Below are 18,213 nucleotides of genomic sequence, written 5' to 3' on the forward strand. Positions count from 1 at the left end.
TAATCGTGTGAGCGTCCCGATTAACCCGTTCATGGAATTAATGCTCAAGGTTATTGCCGAATGCATCAATTGTGAAAACGATTCGTGATTCGATAACTGAGATGGTTTCACAAGGATCGAGGATAATTTGGTCAAATAACCAAAAGTACCCTCATAACCGAATGAACTGAAATAAGTCATCAATATTCGAATCCATGCATGTTTTGCTTGAATGACATTTCATGTGAGGTTATTGATGTAAAGAAGCTTGTAAATTGCACGGGATCCGAGAACGGACTTAAAACGGGAGGAGGAAGCCTCATGGAACCCGAATAACTCCATGAGACTCTCAGTCAATTCTCATTGGAGAAACCGAGAGGTCTCATGGCCCATATTAGGTTCCACGAGGTTTCCACGTCTTGTTTTGAATCATTTCTCGCATGCTCAAACAACAAACACGATAAATGACACGTTTTTTACAAAAGTCGGTATTGTCATGATTTGTTTAACACATTCAAACATGCAAACACGCACAAACATATTATTTATGGAATCAATAAAACAATACCAGCTTCATGCATGTAGGAAAACATGAGGAAACTCGAGAATCAAGCTTGGATTGCGCTAAGAAGGCCAATCTTAACCCGAGGAAAGCAAGCCAAGCTTCGGTCACCTCTTCTTGAGGCAAACCCGAGAGCTCTTTAACTTGTTTCGGGTCGGGATGGTCTTCCAAGTGACGATCCAAACGTTTCCTGACATGTTAGCACGTTAATCGAGGATGAACATGCATGGCATAATTTGAAAATGCATAAAAATATAAACTTGCATATGGAATATGTCATATACTCCATATCACTCCATAGCCATGCAAAAATATAAAAAGTCCTAACTCCTCTAAGTCGAGAATGTTTTACCTAGCCTCGGGATACGAGGAAAGAGTCGGGTGACTCGGTTGAATGCTTGGAAGAGTGCTCGGGTGCAAAGGATGCACGTTCAGGCAAGGAAAGACGCACGGGAGGAAGTCAGGGGCGCAGGCAGGGCACGCTGGTGGGCGGCAGGCGGGTGTGCGGCTGTGCGTGGGTACTGTTCACCCGAGAGCACGATCTTCGCCCGAAATGAAGAAATCAACCTGAAATAATGATCAAATGACTTCAAACCAAAAGTCTAAGTTCATAAATGAACTCCTCAGGTCCAAAACATGTGGTCCATGGAGTTTGAGAATTTTTGAATTTAAGTCGGGATGATGAACATCGGCTTCCGACTTAAGAAACTCAATGCTTTCTTCGAGTTTTCTTTGGTTTTTCTCTCTTGGTTTTGAAGTGTTGGAGCTTGTTGGTTTTGGCTATGGAGTTGAGAGCTTTTCTTGAGGGAGAAAGCTTGGAGAGAGTGTGCAAGAAGAGAAGTGATTAACTTAATCACTTTTGGCAATTTATAGGCAAATCTAATGACACAATTAGTGAAACAAAGCATCATTAGTGGGCATGCTTAGGGGGGCGGTTTGATTAGGAAAATATCTAGCCCTATCCTCTTCCATTTGCATTAATGAAGAATATATCAAAGCATTAATGGGCATTGAAGAAGAGTTGGAGTGTTGTCTTCAAACTCCTTGGATATTTTGGGCTAAGAGTGAGCAAGAGTGGAAGAGGATAAGGCTTGGCAAATTTCGGCCATCCTTAGGCAAACCGTGGGGTCCCACAGCCGAAGAGAAAAAAAATCGGGAAAAGCTCGGGTCTCGATTGGTCGCGTATTCGAAGTTCGTGGTTTGAATTGAACGTCGAATTGTCGATATACGCGAGGAAACGGATTTAATGAGTCCGAGATTGGCATTTTCCGTGAGAAATTGCCAAATGTCTGTAAGAGGCTCGAAAGTCGATTTTGCTCCTTTTACTCATTCAGAGCGAGGTTATCCACGTCTGACAGCATATCTTGTATCTGCATCCCACGTCGATCATTTTGATATAAATTGTCAAATTACGTGGGCACTTAAGCCGGTAATGCAAATATGGAGCCGTAGATATCCTAGGAGGCCAAAACTGGATTTCTCAGATTGCTTTCTGAGTTGCTTGGGCAATCCGGAGATCACTGTGATCTCTATTTGTTGAGATTTGGCCTCTAATAACATGAAAAGTGCATCTGAGATCCTTAAAGCACTGCTTGGGGGTCTAGATGAGTTGTGTGATTTATTCCGACGATTCCACATTGAGCCTTGAGAAGGCTAGCACTGTGTAAGGTAGGCATCCGGCGTCAAGTTTCCCCAAAGAGGACCTTTGGATATGGATTTCCACTGAAAATGGCCTTTTGTGCTCCTTGGAGGTTACTCGGGAAACCAATAAGGGTTTTGTTGGCTGATTTTCCCAATTGCGTCTGTCCGCTGGAGTTTTCGGGGCAATACAGGGTCAACTTCATTTGCCGTTATTCCATCAGACTAGTCTTCGGTTATGCTCTTCCGAAAAAAGGTATGTCCGTTTGGTCTCTCGGAAGTCATTCGGGGTGTCTGTGTGGCTTCCAAAAGACAATCTGAAGTACTGCTCGTGCTTTGTATGCTTGTGGGGCATGGCCGCATCTGATATTTGGAATTAACTTTTCTCCGAAAAACCGACATTTTTGGACTTCCACTGAAAAGTTATCTGTATATAGAAAGTTGTTCTGTATAGAGCAGATGATTTGCGAAATGCGCTTGAAGACACTTTTCATCTGTTTGACATCGATGTGGATTTTTGAAGTCCAATATTGATTATTTTCCGATGGACAAGCGAACTATCGGAAAATAGGATTGTCCATGTGGTACACTGAAAATGTCGGTTTTGGACATTGTTGAGCTCTCTAGTAACTTTGTTCCCTTTTTGTGACCCCTAGAGTCTTTCTGTCGTATGCATATGTCATATGCTCAATTTTGCCTACTTGAGGATGAATAGTGATTTCTTGCTCCGCCGAGCCGTTTTCTGTATTCCTACTCAAGTCATAGTATGGACCATTACTGATATCATTATTTGGAATGGTGAGCCAAAATGGGGTGCTGACAGTCGAGTCACGAATCGTTTTTTTTATATATAATTAATGCATTCAGCACAACCCTTAAGCATTAATTTCACGAACGGGTTAATTGGGACACCCACACGGTTAATTCATTCGATCTTAAACAACTTTGCACGAATCGAACATTAATCTGTAACTCGCGTCGACGAATTACAAAATGATGTTAGTGCCCTTTTTCAAAACACACATACTTTAAATTCAAAACGCGCAACGTGATGTAACATGGATATCTAGGAGAAATTTGTGTGTTTTGACTTGAATTCACCTGATTTCAGGTAATTCAAGTTGGAATATAGAAGTTCTTTTTAGATTGCTTCCGAATAGATTGACCAAATCTTCGGCTTTCACGGGGTTCTCATATAACCCCGAGAGATCCAAAGGATTGGTCGACGCCAGTTACAAGCCGAGGTGGCCCGCATTGTGTTGTTTCCCTGTTTCTCAAAACAAATTTTCCAATCAAGGACAATAACATCATTTCGTGATTTGGCGACACCCCAGGGGCTAGTTTGAAAGAAACACGACGGTATCGGAATAGGAACGGGCTATCTGTCCAGGCGCAGGTTCATCTGCATAGTCTTTCTTATTCCCACGAATGAGTTTCTATCATCCTAGCATAGTTTAGGGTGCTAGTCGGGTATTCTGTATCAAAATGCAATTACTCGACTAATCATTTCACACGACCTAACCAAACACTAGAAAATGGTTAGGTGGAACTCTAGGTTCCAAATCTAGAGTCAAAACACAAGTTTAGATGAATTCAGTGTAACTTCAGTGTCACAACACTGAATCACTGTAAAATCAATCCACACACACGAGACTTGATTACGGACACTCAGGATGTCGAGTTCTCAAACCAAAGTCAAATGCTAAAACCTTGACACGTACTTGTTTGTCTAGGGTAGAATTTGCATGCTAAAATACCCCGGACTAACAACTTGTTAAATCACGTACACTTGACAATAACAAATACTTTATCTGTTATTAACATGTTGCGTATTATCTTTCTGCACTTGTTTGCCATACAAGTCGAGCCTGATCCCTAGGCCGAATAATATTAGGATTCAACACCCTAATCATCGATCACAGGGTCCAACGCTCTATTCAGTGAGAGCGTACATCGAATTTCAATTCTTCGATTTTTTCCTTAAACTCACGGTGAGTTGGAGAGGAATAATAACCGAATGTGAGTCGACTGGGATTCGACCATTTGTAATTTATATTTTGTTGTATTTTTCGAGAGCATTGTAAAGATTTTATTCTGTACATTCATTCTGGAAGAATTCCAGTCGGTAAGCGAACGTTACAATCAAAATACTTTAACTCTGAAACCAAACGCACCAGAAGAAACCGAGGAAACTATTTTAATCTGGTCATCGACCTTCCGTGCAGATTGTGCTTAAGCTTTTCCCTTTTTCTTTCATCATTTCCTTTTTATAAAATGCTGCCTGCCCTGCAAAACAGGTCAGGCCGTGTCTCGTCCAACCCGCACAAGGCAGGGCACAGTCCAGGTGGGGCATGAGGCCCAAGGGCGCAGGCCATGTCAAGGTAGTCAAATACCTGCCCTGACCTGACCCATTGCCATTCCTGGCCCCAGGGTCGCCACCAACCTCGACCAGCCACTACTGCCCAAATTTGTTCTCCCTCTGTCCACAGGGAGAAGGGGGGGAGAATCTATTCGAGGTGAATTTAGCTTATGAGGACTGAAAAAGCAGCACTGGGTCCTTGCATAGAATAGAAAATCAATAATGTTGAAAAAGGAAATGACTTCCCTATAATGTTAAAATAAAAAAATCTTTCAGTGTGAATAAGCAAAAACCAACAGCTGGGAATCAAAATTGAAAAACAAAAATTTCAGAGATGACGCAATCCTCTTCCCTTCAATTACTTCTGTCATCACTGAATCAGTACTTGATAGGAGCAATGACTTCCATCGCGGAACCAAGCTTCTCCTCGGCAGCCTTCTCGGCCTTAACCCTCAGCTTCGTCAACTGCTTCTTTCTCTCATAGGCAACCTGGGCTTTATCCTTTCTCTTCCTCTCAAGTTCCTGCAAAGGCAGAAGCAGGAAACAGACCTGAATATGAGATCTGCCAAGTACCAGTAGTGCCCTGGAGCAGAGCGATAGCACTAGCAGTGGAATCACATTCGGATTCAAAACAGAAGACTGCACAGCATTTGTAACAATGTTACCGTTATCACGGTGCAAACAAACAATAAACAAGCAAATTTCCAGGGTCAAGACAGCCAAGACATGGATTTTTTTTTCGATTGTAAGATTCACAGTACAAACCACATGCTAGAGAGAACGATGACTGAGACACCAAATTCTCACCTTAATAGTGTCATAATGATTCCATCCAACCTCGGATGAAAGCTTACCCAGCAAGCAGTATTTATGTCCAGCTTGGAGCCTCAAAACCCTTACCATTCAAAAGGGAAAAAAAACATTATTAGTAGACAAAGCCAACTAATGGGAATAGAATATACCAAGATTGATGTATCAAAAGGGCTTACCTGAGAGCATCGGGGATGACCATCCGCTTCATTTTGTCATATGGTGGTGGAACACCCTCATATGCCTTCAAGCGGGCAAGGGCTTCAGCTCCACGCTTAGTCTTGTGAGGGATCATCCTAACAGAAGAACAAAATCCAGATAATTTAGTTATACTAAAAACATGTATGCAATAAACTAATATGAAAGATATAGTACGCGCACATCTGATCCAAATAAAGAAAATGCAAAAAGAGTTATCAGGATTTCATCATCGAGATTTAAGTAGTTAAAACTCATCAGTTCAAACTAGACCCTATAAACCATAGACTACCGGCAGAGTGATATACAAAATGTCAGTGACCAATCTTTATCATGATCAGCTACCCAAGTGAACATTATTAGAAAGGCAAAGTTTCAACAGGTTCTCAGTATCTCCCGACGTGCAACTCAGCCTGGCAAGAACAGTACTGATGATAAACTAATGCCTCGGCAGGCATTACGACTAAAGCAAATCGAACATTAGTAAATCCTCAGCATTTAAGAGAAGAACACACAGAGAAATAAAAAACTTCAGCACAGCTCCAAGCTTTCTTAATTTAATTTATAACTCCCCCAAACCAGTTTCTTCGAAAACCTTCGAGAAGAATCAAACAGTGTCATATCCGAAATTCAAATGCCAAACAACACCCCCAATAAGCCCAAAAGATACTCAACACTCAAATCAAAATTCTTCTTCAGAATTGAATCAATGCAGCAATAATTTCAACCACATATTCTCCCATTTTTCACCCAGTCTTCTCCTAATCGGAAAATGACGAAATGTACACGAACCACGTGTATCGGAATGAATAACACTGAATCAATCACTGTGAAGATAGTGGCAAAGACGTAATCTTCCGGAAAGTTTGAGCCAAAGGAATAATTTTCCGCGGGCATAAAAGGAGGAGAAAGGCGGGGAGGAGGTATGGTTATGGGAGAATTTGTTCGAATCAATTACCCACGGATGGTACGCCAGAGGATCTTAGAGGGGGCCCTGAAGTGGATGGGGCCGTGAGAGGGCTTGGTGTTCATGCGCTTCCTGAGGAAGCGGGCGTACTTCATCTTCTGCCTGACGAGGCCGCCGGAGAGGCAGATCTCATCGCAGCGGACCACCACTACCTTCTGGCCGTTGAGCAGCTCCTTGGCCAGGACGGAGGCCAGGCGGCCGAGCATGTGGTTCCGGCCATCGACAACCACGCGCCTTGCACAGATACCTGAGCCGGACACCATCGTTCTCTGCTTCTTCTCTTCCCTCTTCGGCAGCAGCAGAGGCTGATTTCAGGGTTTATAGGGGTGGCGGTGGGTGGACCGAAGAAGAAGAAGAGGAGGATTATTAGGGTTTAATTTTATATATATGAGATCAGGGCTTTAAAAAGAATTTCTTATTTGGGCTTTTAGTTTTTTTCTTTTCTTTCTCCCAGTATGTGTATATATATATATATATATTGGGCTTGAAGAACAATGTTGCATTTTGGTGTGTGTATATATATATATATATATATATATAATAACAGAAATCATTTTAGGTTTGATTTCATTTATTGGACCCAACCATAAGTTATTTTTCACCTGTTTGGACTCCATTTTTTTGTCAGAACTGATTTGAATTCAGTCCATTTTCAATTAGGTTCAATTGAATTCAATTCAATTATAAATGAATTATATTGTTTGGAATGCAATTTAAAACGTGCAATCTATTATTTATAAAAAAAAAAAAAAGAATTTGCATAAGAATTTGAAATTTAAATGGAAGTTGTGACTTCCAATTGAATTAAACTTTTGTTAAAATCTTATTGATATTGGTCCGATTTTAAATGCAGTACAAATCTTGCATTTTGTACTTTTTGAAAAATGAAAAAGAGATCAAATGCCCGAAGCAAGTGGAGAAACCGTAAACACGAAGGACACTAAATAGGAATTGAAATGGACAAAAAAAAAATGAATACGAAAACATTAAAAAAAAATAAGAAGAATTTTACCCGTAATGAACTTAATCAATAGAGTTGAGTTGGAAAGAATAATCCTAAATAAAAACAAAATGAAGCAACAGATGTTCGCCATGGTTATATTTGCTGTAATCTCATCTTTTTTTCAGTGCCCAGTTCGTGCTTTTGTTACCCCATCAAGATTCAAGATTCTTCCAATTGACATGAGATATTGAAAAGTGAGAAGTACTAAAGAGACTTATAGAAACCCAAAGTCAGCCATGTGTCTTTTTTAGGGTGATTAGGAGGATCATTAGGCTAATTTCGAGGGAGAGGATTTAGCATTTTTTTTAAAGGTTACTAGATCGTCAAGCTGAATTTTGATCTCTGAATTTCGAGTATTATTAGCACTCTCGGTCTATTCCTTTTATTTTTTATTAGAATCAACCAGAGCAATTATCCTATCGCCTACTTTGATTTCCCATTTCTTTAAAATATATAACTAGAACTCCCTTCTCTGGGTTCATCTCACATCAATGATTCGTCCCCTACCACTTAGAAGTAGTTTTTATAGTGTTGAAGTTACATCTATGCGGTCATGGCCTATGCGGTCACTCCTTAGGCGATAGCGTGGGCAATTTAGATAGTCCGCATCCGAACTTAACGAAAGCATCTTACACGATGATATATATACAGTAAGATAGGTCCTGAATGCTATGCAACTCCAACTCCGAACATTCTGTCGGGGTTTATCTTTCGAGTGCATTCAGCCAATAAATATACTTTCTGGAGACATCAAGGCACCCAACTCAAAACAAAGACATTGAAAAAGCAAATCATTCAGATAATATTTCTGTTATCAAATGTGAACGCCGACACACTCTAGCCTCCTCTCAGAATCGTTATCCTCGATAAAACAACAAATTATCACAGTTCCGGAAACAATCTAAGCTCGAGCTAAAACATATGGCACGATAGGACCCCTCATTCATCTCAGGTTCAACTGTGTTATGAGCCAAAAGTTTTCAAAGTACAATGCCCCATTTTTCCCCCTTCTGAGTCTTTAAAGTCGGAAAAATTACGTCAACTCCGAAATGAATAGTGCGTACATGAATCTTAAATTAACGCTTCGAGAAGGGGAAGACATCACATGAGAAGCTCTGATCAGAGGTTGTAATGGCCCATGACTGCCTGCTCGAACCTAGACAGGTTCAAAAGGTCTTCTCTACAGACTGCAAGCCTTGTTTCTTCGAGCTCCAGACCGACCCTGAAAATGGCGAATTAACTGGACAGAGACGTGATCTCGTGATTATGACGTGTACTCGAAGGCCTGAGGTGGTTGAGGTTCATCATCCACTGTCATTGCTGATGCGGAGGATCCCTGCTGCCCGCTTGCAGTCCCACCGGGGTTCGATCCGGTGGATGCCGGGGTGTCTGTGAGAGAGAGCACCTCAGGCTCTGTGGGTCGAAGGTCCCTCAACAGAACAAACCCAGAAGGAGCTTGTTTCACGGGTACATATCTGCTCTCTTCCAAGAACTTTATGAATTTCTCTTGTGCAGGGACCACCCGAGCTGGGTTGGTCAAAATTTCAAAGGATGGCTCAGGCTCGGCCTTCTTTTCTTGTGGGCTATCAACCTATTTGAAATTAATTAATAGTGTTAAACCTTGTGAGCAGAATTGCATTAAATAATAGTATATGGACACACCATGAAACTTAACTTTTCTCGGTCAAAATTAGAAAAATCCTACTGAGGAATAGAAAATCTTATATGCAAGCAAACTGCAGAAAAGATAAATACTCGACCACTGAGCTGATCTCGAACATTATGGAAGGCAACATGACAGACAAGATTTCTTCAATCACAAGCTCTAAAAGCAACCTAAGTTCCCCTAGAATTGTTCTTTGGTGATCACATAGCATGTCCAAATCAGTACTGCAAATTATCAAACTGGAGAAGTATTCCAAACTCAAGGATGAAAAAATAACTTGAAGAAAATATGCAGAAGATATCAATTAGATGTATCATTTTATTTTCTTTTTCTTTTTTGAAAAAAATACAGGAGTATTTACCTGCATAGAATCCCCATCCTTCTCGCTGTGTGATTTCCCTTTCAGAGACGATGAGTCCGGCCCAGCTGATTTCTCTGTGTTGGCCTTCTGCTCTGCCTCTTTCTTACTAGCCCTAGCTTTGGCCTTGGCTGAAGTAGAAAGGACCGCAGTGGGAAGTTTTACAGCAGAAGTTGTAGTAGGCACAGTGGTGGGCTTCGGGTACTCAAATAGCGATGGCTTTGCATGGGACAGGAACTCAAACCTCGGGACCTTGAGGTCAGAGTTGAGACCAATAAAGGCCGTGGGAGAGAAAGCCAGGCTGATGAAATAGATGAGAGGATACCAGTACCAGAACTGGCTAAATACGGCGAGACCGACCACTGCTGTCACTTTATCGTGCTTCGTCTTGGAAAGTAACCTAATGGTCACATTCCTTCCGCCAGCGTCAAGGATCCCTGAGGCTAATATAGCACCCATCTTGCTCATTGTATCCTCATGTTTGTCCAAGATGATTTTCTCTAATTGCCGCCTGAAGGCAGATAAAGTCATTAGCTTTAAAACCGGTCCAACATACAAAAACTGGCAGTGGTTCAATCAATTGATCAATTAAAAATGTGTAGTTGACATTAGCTGTTGTACATAGCATTTGGTAATGAAGTTAAGTTTGATTTAATTTGATTTAGCTTGATTTGAGGAGATGAAGACAAAAGTAGTTGGAAAAAGTATATAAGAGAATTTGAAGGAGAAAATGAAAAGGTAATAATTGTGGTGTTGAACTGAGCAAAAAATATATTGAATAATTGAGAGAATTTAGTATTAAACAATTAATTTAAATAATAGATAAGAAAAGGTATGAGAGAATTTGAAGAGAGAGATAAAAAAAAAGTAATGATTGTGTTGTTGAATTGAGAGAAAAATAAAGTAAAATAAAGTAAAATTTGATTTTGTTATCAAACACACTCTAATTTGGTTCAGAAATTACTAAGAAAACAGAAACAAATGATGAATTACAGATTAGGACAAACTTTAGTACCTGAAAGCTCCAACACGAGAATCGCTGGCTTCACTAACCTGGACCATAACCATGGCCATTGCAATGAGTGCACCCTGTCTGACAAAGTCCACGACGTCTGATGTCAGAGGTTCCAACAAGGATATGGCCTCGCTAAGGCCTGTGCCAGCACAGGATATGCCCACTGCAAGAGCCGCCCCATAACGAACATGTGGGTTGTAGGACTCAGATAGCAGAGAGACGATCCGAGGAGTCTGCATTTTAGAATTGCATTTTGGATTACCAGGTGCATTGAAAGTTCACAAACACATACAAGTTGTAGATCCAGACACCACATTTGTTAAACTGGACAGAAACAACCGTCGTTTCAGGGACAGAGTAGCAGCCCAGCCAGCTCACCCACAGGTCCAACATCCACTAGGGTGACACATTTAATAAAACCTATTAAATTAAGTGCTTAAAAGTTGATTTACTTGTTTGTTACAACTTACCGTGGCATAGGAGGAGGGAGGAAAAGAGGTTACCCTCAGTTTAGGTACACCAAAAAACCACATAAAATGCATATCACATCAGACAATACACAAATACCTCTTTCCTCTCTAACACACTTATTATTCCTTCAAGTTAACCAGAAAAATCTTGTAATTGCAACTACTATATTTACTTTCAGGTATAAGCTGAATCTTGAAACAAGTTCAGTACATTGAAAGCCATTTCAATTCAACCCCTTACCCAGTTTGGAAACAGAGGTCACATGCAATGTCAGGAAATTTATGAGAACACGCGGAACAGATTGAAGCAACAAACCTGCTCTGGTTCTGAGTAGAGGACAAACCCAAGAGCTAGAACTGCAGTCCTCCTAACATCATCACTGACATCTGAGACTGCAAAATGTAGGAGTTGACGTATGGCTTTGTTGTTTGCTGTTCCACGGTAAGCAAGTGCCAGTGCATACATGCCACCATAACGTATGATAGGATCCTGGTCACGGGTCATCTGTTCAATTAAGGTATCTGCCTCTTCTTCTCTGCCGTAAACCATAAGGGCAATCCCTAGTGCCAACCCTCTGTCACAAGAAAAAATATAAAGAAAACAATAAATCGATATAAATCCTACAGAATAAATAGCAGTAAGGCAAGAAACTCAGTAAGACTTAAGGTCAAAGCTAAAATGTCCACCTTCTCTTACATAGTAACAAACTTTACCTGATGATTTTCTCATGCTGTGTCTCATGAGAATAAGCAAGCATCTCACTTGCTTTTTCACTTGCAGTTCCAACCATGAGGAGACCCATGCTAATACCCGCAGCTTCACCAGCAACAGCACTATCAGTGTAAAGAACGTTCTTAATGTCGTCATATATATCTTCATCAGCTGTCCCAAGAGAAGCCAAACCAAGGCCTAAGCAAGCTCCATGTTGTATGACCTGCACATAAAATTTACGTCTAAGACGGGAAATTTCAATCAGATGATAAAATTGACTATTCTTTCCTTAATTCAATCTGTACCTCCACATTAGTGCTTCTTAAACTGTCACGTAAGAACTGCTTAATGCCCTCCCCATGGTTCGCATGAATGAGACCCAAAGCATAGAGAGCACCACCTTCGGAGTATGGACTGCCACCACCACCACTCCCACCCTGGGGCAAGTATGGGGCCATTAATGACCTTCCCTGCTGCAGGTGGCCTCTGTGAATAACTCCAAGCCCAGCTGTGGCACTGAATTTTGCCCAGTTGGTTGCTCTGCTAAGCCAATCCTGGGAATATACAGAGCAAGAAGTAAATATTCCCAAAATCGAAAATCAAGCAAAAAAGTTGGCTCTGAAATAACTTGAAAAGCATTTAAAGAGTGCATTTTCCATTATTTGAAAAGTATTGGAGAGAGAAACTTAAAAGACAAATAGTAAGAGAATTGCATTCCTGCTCTTTACTTGTCCTCTACTTTCTTATTAGTATCACCCAAACAAGAGGAGCAACCAGTCTTCTTTCATTTTCATTTTTTCCTATTTTTCCCTTTCCTTCTAACAAAATAACTAAATAATATTGAAACGGAGTAAAAGAGTAAGGTAACTGGCTTACCAAATTCTCCCTCAAGAAAGTATCAACTGTTGTACCAGCATGCATGATTGCATTAGCATAGATTGTAGCACTGTGGCAGACACTATTTCTCATTTCAACAGATTGTTTGATTGTCTTCAAGATAAGAAGATCAGACCTATTTGCAAAAGCGAAATTTTCAAACATGTGAGCAATTGAAGAAATGAGATAAACAAACCAAAACTCGACATGGTAAAGAAAGAAAGACATTAGTCGTCTCACTTGTTATGGCTATACAGAAATTGAAGAGTCAATTGAATCGATGTTTCTCCTGACAAGATTCCCCGAATCTTTGTCAGTCTCTCTGCATACTCCTTCTCCAATGGATCAATCTGTTGCACATTCCCATCGGTAGCATGAGATCCATCTGTCATCTGAACATCCTCAGACACAGCAGAAGTTTCGTTTTCTGCAGAAAAAGGTTCTGTAGATCCAGGTTGAGCAGATTGCAGAGACCCAGACTTGGGTGCTGAGAGCCGATCTCTCACATTTAAAAGAAAAGCCTGGTGTTCATTCTCCACGAGATCGAATGCTATTTGATATGCCAGAAGGGCATCGTCCTTCTTAGATCGTAGGAGCTTCTCCAATATGCTCGCCACATTCTCAGGTTCATCTAAGAACATGAGGCACTGACAGATGCTCAAGTTATCAGGAGAAGGAAGCTTCTGATACACATTGACCAAAAGGCGTTGCACCTGAAGAGAGAATTGAAATAAAACAAATATGTGAAATCTACAAGTCAATATATGTAGCATATTTCATGACCAAACTTATTAATTTCAGTAAAGTATTTTTAACTATATGAATTTGAAATTCAGTTAAATTCCTAGCATTCTGGTCCCCAGTAATCAGGCAATCAAGAAAATCAGAAATACACTAGAGAAGTCAAAAGTCAAACAGAGGCTAAAACTCTGGAAAGTCTACATTATTTATTTGGATATCTATCTAAAGCAGAATACTCTGCACTGGTGTTTGTATCATATGGGAAGATCTGCAGAGGAGTCCAATGAAACTGATGAGTCCTTTCTAATTAAAGCATCTACATGACAAATAATTCATTTACACTGCTGAATAAGCAAAACGTTATGCATAGTTATCTTAAATAAATTTCCACTATAGCCCAAAGAGTTCTCATTATTCCCTGACAGGTAAGAAATAACTGCTGGCCCACATTTTGATAAAAAAGCGTATCGATAGTAATTAGTGTGTGGTCTAACACTGGGAGCACTACCAAAGGGAACTGTGAATGGCTCATGACAATTTACGTCATGAGCAGAACCATGAAAAATCAATATCCTTACCTCACGCCGATATTCTCTGCGATAAACAAAAGAATGAGAGATGTTTATGCAATAACAGAGAGAGCCATTGACATTATCACTCCTTGTAATTGCTTCCTCCAATTTATCCAATCTTCGACATTCAATTGCAATGCCCATGGCCTGCTGGAACTTCCCATCATTGATGCACCTACAGAGGAACAGCATCTCAGGCAAAAGAACAATGGTTGCACATCAAAATATAATAAAAAAGAATTTCAATTACATACTTATCTAGCATTCTCTCCACAATGGCCTCTAAACGCGGATCAACTTCAGCTGTTTCATTATTGGATTCAGCTGCCCTAGACTTGAGGCTTGCATACTCATCAATTGCTTTAGCTGGACGAATGAAAATCCAACAACAATGATCACTATATTAAAATTCCTTAAGCACATAAACTCAATCCTCATTAACACCTCTAATACAAATCAATGCTGCTGCTGCATGAACAAGAGTTGTTTCTTACAAAGACACCAGATATCAACAACTTTAAACTACTTCTCACCAAAAATAATATCGTAAACAATACATAATTTTAGAGCAAAAGTGACGTCATTCTTACACAGAAGGGTATTAGCGTAATCTGAATCCTCCGAGACATCGAATAATGAACCAGCACCAAGAGCGTAAGACAGTGAATCATTAAGCTCGCCCAGGTAATAGAAGACCTGGTAAAGAAAGGAAGATCAGATTGCCAAGTGAAGAACTTAGAAACAACAGATGACGACAAATCACTAGAATACACCTGTTTCGGGCATGCAGGAAAGCAGGACAATTTTCATTTTCTAATTCGAATGGTTAAATAGATATATTATCAGCGAAGGCACCAAGAAGCTTCCAAAAGTGTGCATTGAACCAACAAGTCCTTAGAAAGAAGACCTATGATGCGATTAATCCACTACACCCTGCAGATCATACACTATTCCCATATTAAACTCAAGTTACCCTAGTTTTCCCACTTCTTTGTTCTTCACATGAGAGAGCATGAGTTTGCACAATTGAGGTAGTACTTTTAACCAATCACATACAAGCAAGTACTTCACTTCAAATAAATAGGTATACACACAGTAGAATCAGGCCCTCAAAGCAGGCTTGTTTTTCTCCAAGTTTACACCCAACAAACTGATGATATGAGTATGCATGTAACATCTATATTATATTTAAATATTAATAGCGATCATAAATGAATGTTCTGATCAGAACAAAATTTTCCAAAGAGATTTCTGAGAGCAGTGTAAAACATAGAAAATTTTTTGGCCAAAAAAACAACATTTCTAAAACAATTAAGTCCTTTTTCTCAAAATTGTACAAAGGTTAAACAGTATATTCGAATTTGAACTTGAACTTGAATTATATCCTCTTTATCGTGTCAAAAATTTTATTTAAGAAAACGTTAGACAATTTTAAGCTTATCTTGCAGCCAGCACAAATATGAGATAGCAACTATTTTAAGTCAACAATAGATTTCACGAATAGACGAAGTCCCACTAGAAGAATTTTCTCCAAATGTAATTTCAACATAATTGGTCCAATATATTCTTTAGGCTATTGACCACCTAGCAATTCATGCAAATTTGACGATAATTGTCTCATAGAAGATACCTAGCTACTCCACATTAAGACATCATATCACTCTTTCCCACAATGCTATTTCAGGCATCGAATGATAAAAGTTCTGCAACTCATGCAAATTTGACGATAATCGTCTCATAGAAGATACCTAGCTACTCCACATTAAGATATCATATCACTCTTTCCCACAATGCTATTTCAGGCATCAAACAATACAGTTCTGCCCACAACTTTGCTCATATATGAGAGTAACATAAATAACATAAGCATGCCCAACAGCTTAAGAACTCTACATTTTTTTAGAAACAGCAAAAAGAGAAAAAGCTTGTCTGACCAGGTGTCTCTTTATGAAATAAGTTAAATTATGTGCACAAAACAGAGAGCACCTACAAAAGGACATTCTCCCAACCCAAAAGAAAATGGAAAGGAAAGCTAGGGCAAAATGCATAGAGAACTCTAATAGAGCAGAGTCACCACCTTAGAGACGAGAAGTGCTGCAAGTTCCCTTTGGTGTTGATCAAACTCCTCATCTTCATATAAACTCTCTCTGGATAACATGGACAGTCAGTTTCAAGAGATTGAAAGCAGCAACAGAATACTCCTTTTCCTTTTCGATGTGCATAGCGTTTCAGAGACAAAGATGGGGATTGAGGGGAAAAATCAAGTACTGACAACAAATTTCAGTTTCATGAAAAAGCAAATTTACAAAAACCAGGCATAGCACCCAAGTGTCCAAGAATGGCTTAAAATGAATTGCTCCAACAAATTTTAACAGTTGCGCACTAGAACATAGATTATGACAAACTATTCATGACAAAAGAGCATGAACAATAAAATCTATGCAAGAGAAGGAGCGTCTAGGCCACATTCACAGCCCAATGTACCTAATAATACTACAAGGTGCGGCAATTAGAGTTGCCGGTAAACCAAGGGACGAAGAAGGATCCGTGTAACTAGCACCTTTAGAGGGAAAATGCATCTAGTACTAATATAATGAAATTATCACTTATTGAAACAGTCGTTAATCGGAGCAGATGTGACCATAAAATGGCATAATTTGCCATACAGAAAATCATGGCTCCTCATGGTTGCACAGTATATAACATTTTGCAAAATTCCAATGTATTCAATCAAATTGCTCCCTCTTGAATGAAGATTAACATAATCTCAATGAAAGAGCCATCAAGGGGTGCAAACTCCTTCACATATGCCAAAAGAAACACAAGATGACAGAGAAGCAAAGCTTCAAAGAACAAGACGGAGAAAAGATAGCTAATTTGCCCAACCTGCTAGAAAATACCTGCCCAGTCAAGGTCTCACTGAATCCTTTCAAATGCATTTGTTGAAGATTATATATAAGAAAAAGTCCTCCACAAAGATCCAACAAACGGTAAAATGCAAACAATCCATAGGAAACTACCCTCCCTTTCCAGCTAAGGTCAACATATTCAATATTCACTCAATGTCCAACCTAACTAGCAGAAATCCCCAAAAGGCTAGTGCCGAAAACAACATGTTTGAAATACCAGAATTCTTACATCAGCCAATAGGCCAATTCTCCTCTTAAACATGAGCTGCCCAAAATATATAGACAAACGTCCAAGTAAAAATCCAAAAGCTTTGGATTGAGGGAATTCTTGAATGAAGGGGAAAAAAAAAAGAACTTTAAATTTGCGAATTGTTCTAATAGTCGCTCCCTGCTATATTTCACTATAACGATAACCGATTGAGCAGTAGTACCAGAATTCAAGAAAACCGACCTCAAATCCATTCTTTCTACAAGAAAAACGCATTACACGAACTCGAATTTCAAGAAAATATCACGTTTTTGCCATTCAAACTATAAGCAACCAAGCAGATCATATAACGCTTACCCTAATTCCACCACACCCAACAAGACACAAGCCAAAACCCTAAGGGAGATAGAGAGAGGGGAGAGACTTACATAATGGGGACGCTGGTGGAAATCTCGGGCCAGTAGTAGTCCACGCACTTGTTGAGGTTCGAAAGAGCGTGGAGCTTCAGGCGAGGGTGATTCTCGTTCAGCATAGCGAGCAGCCCGCCGGCCGAGCTGACCATTGTCGCCACCGCCATTGCGTAGACTTGAACGGGAGCAAGGGCTTCCTTGAATCAATCAGGAAGATCTCCCGTCGGTGATCGGACAGGAGTAGAGTTCGGATTTTCGGATGGAAACTCTGATTCCGAACCCTAGATAGAGAGAGAGAGAGAGAGAGAGAGAGAGAGAGAGAATACTGTCTTTGCTTTGAGAGGGGTTTTGTTATAAGTTGTTTGTTTATATCTTTTTGCTGTGGAGTTAAAAAAAAAAAAAAAAAAAGGAAAAAGTTGGCTTATCCTCCAAGCCAGAAAAACAAATCAGGGCGGAGCTCGCACAAAACTGTGAAGTGCAGTTTCGGTTCAGAATTATGGTTGTGGGAAAACCCGCCCGACCCGAAAAACTCGAGCCGTCCCGAGCCAATCAATCCCGAGTTCTCGGGTGTACTATTCTTAGATCTAGATATTTTCCAACTCGGTTTCGTTAGGAACTGCTTTTGCGTTTTAAATAAAAAGCCCATTATCTTATATGGCTCTTGTTCTCATATTTAATAACCTGCTCATTGTGAGGGCTTTCGCGGTTTTTATTTTAGACTAGGTGAGGGACGATTTTTTTTTTTTAAATCGCAATAGAT

General features: G+C 40.0%; 2 protein-coding genes across 2 annotated transcripts; both read right to left on the reverse strand.

Annotated features, from left to right (window-relative positions):
• Window positions 1-4,713: 4,713 nt before the first annotated feature.
• On the reverse strand, window positions 4,714-6,889 carry LOC116198007 (60S ribosomal protein L13a-4-like). Its single transcript, XM_031528304.1, has 4 exons — window positions 6,505-6,889; window positions 5,528-5,644; window positions 5,346-5,433; window positions 4,714-5,060 (listed from the first exon to the last, which is right to left on the reverse strand). The coding sequence occupies exons 1-4, from the start codon at window positions 6,774-6,776 to the stop codon at window positions 4,917-4,919; spliced, it is 621 nt and encodes a 206-aa protein (XP_031384164.1). The 5' UTR covers window positions 6,777-6,889; the 3' UTR covers window positions 4,714-4,916.
• Window positions 6,890-8,310: 1,421 nt separating this feature from the next.
• LOC116195070 (26S proteasome non-ATPase regulatory subunit 1 homolog A-like) lies at window positions 8,311-17,789 on the reverse strand. Its single transcript, XM_031524037.1, has 13 exons — window positions 17,472-17,789; window positions 16,004-16,073; window positions 14,517-14,622; window positions 14,181-14,292; window positions 13,933-14,101; window positions 12,854-13,326; window positions 12,614-12,749; window positions 12,043-12,291; window positions 11,740-11,960; window positions 11,342-11,600; window positions 10,556-10,788; window positions 9,544-10,051; window positions 8,311-9,107 (listed from the first exon to the last, which is right to left on the reverse strand). The coding sequence occupies exons 1-13, from the start codon at window positions 17,618-17,620 to the stop codon at window positions 8,781-8,783; spliced, it is 3,012 nt and encodes a 1,003-aa protein (XP_031379897.1). The 5' UTR covers window positions 17,621-17,789; the 3' UTR covers window positions 8,311-8,780.
• Window positions 17,790-18,213: the final 424 nt, after the last annotated feature.

This window comes from Punica granatum, chromosome 2, assembly GCF_007655135.1.
Source record: "Punica granatum isolate Tunisia-2019 chromosome 2, ASM765513v2, whole genome shotgun sequence".
Taxonomy (NCBI): Eukaryota; Viridiplantae; Streptophyta; class Magnoliopsida; order Myrtales; family Lythraceae; genus Punica; species Punica granatum.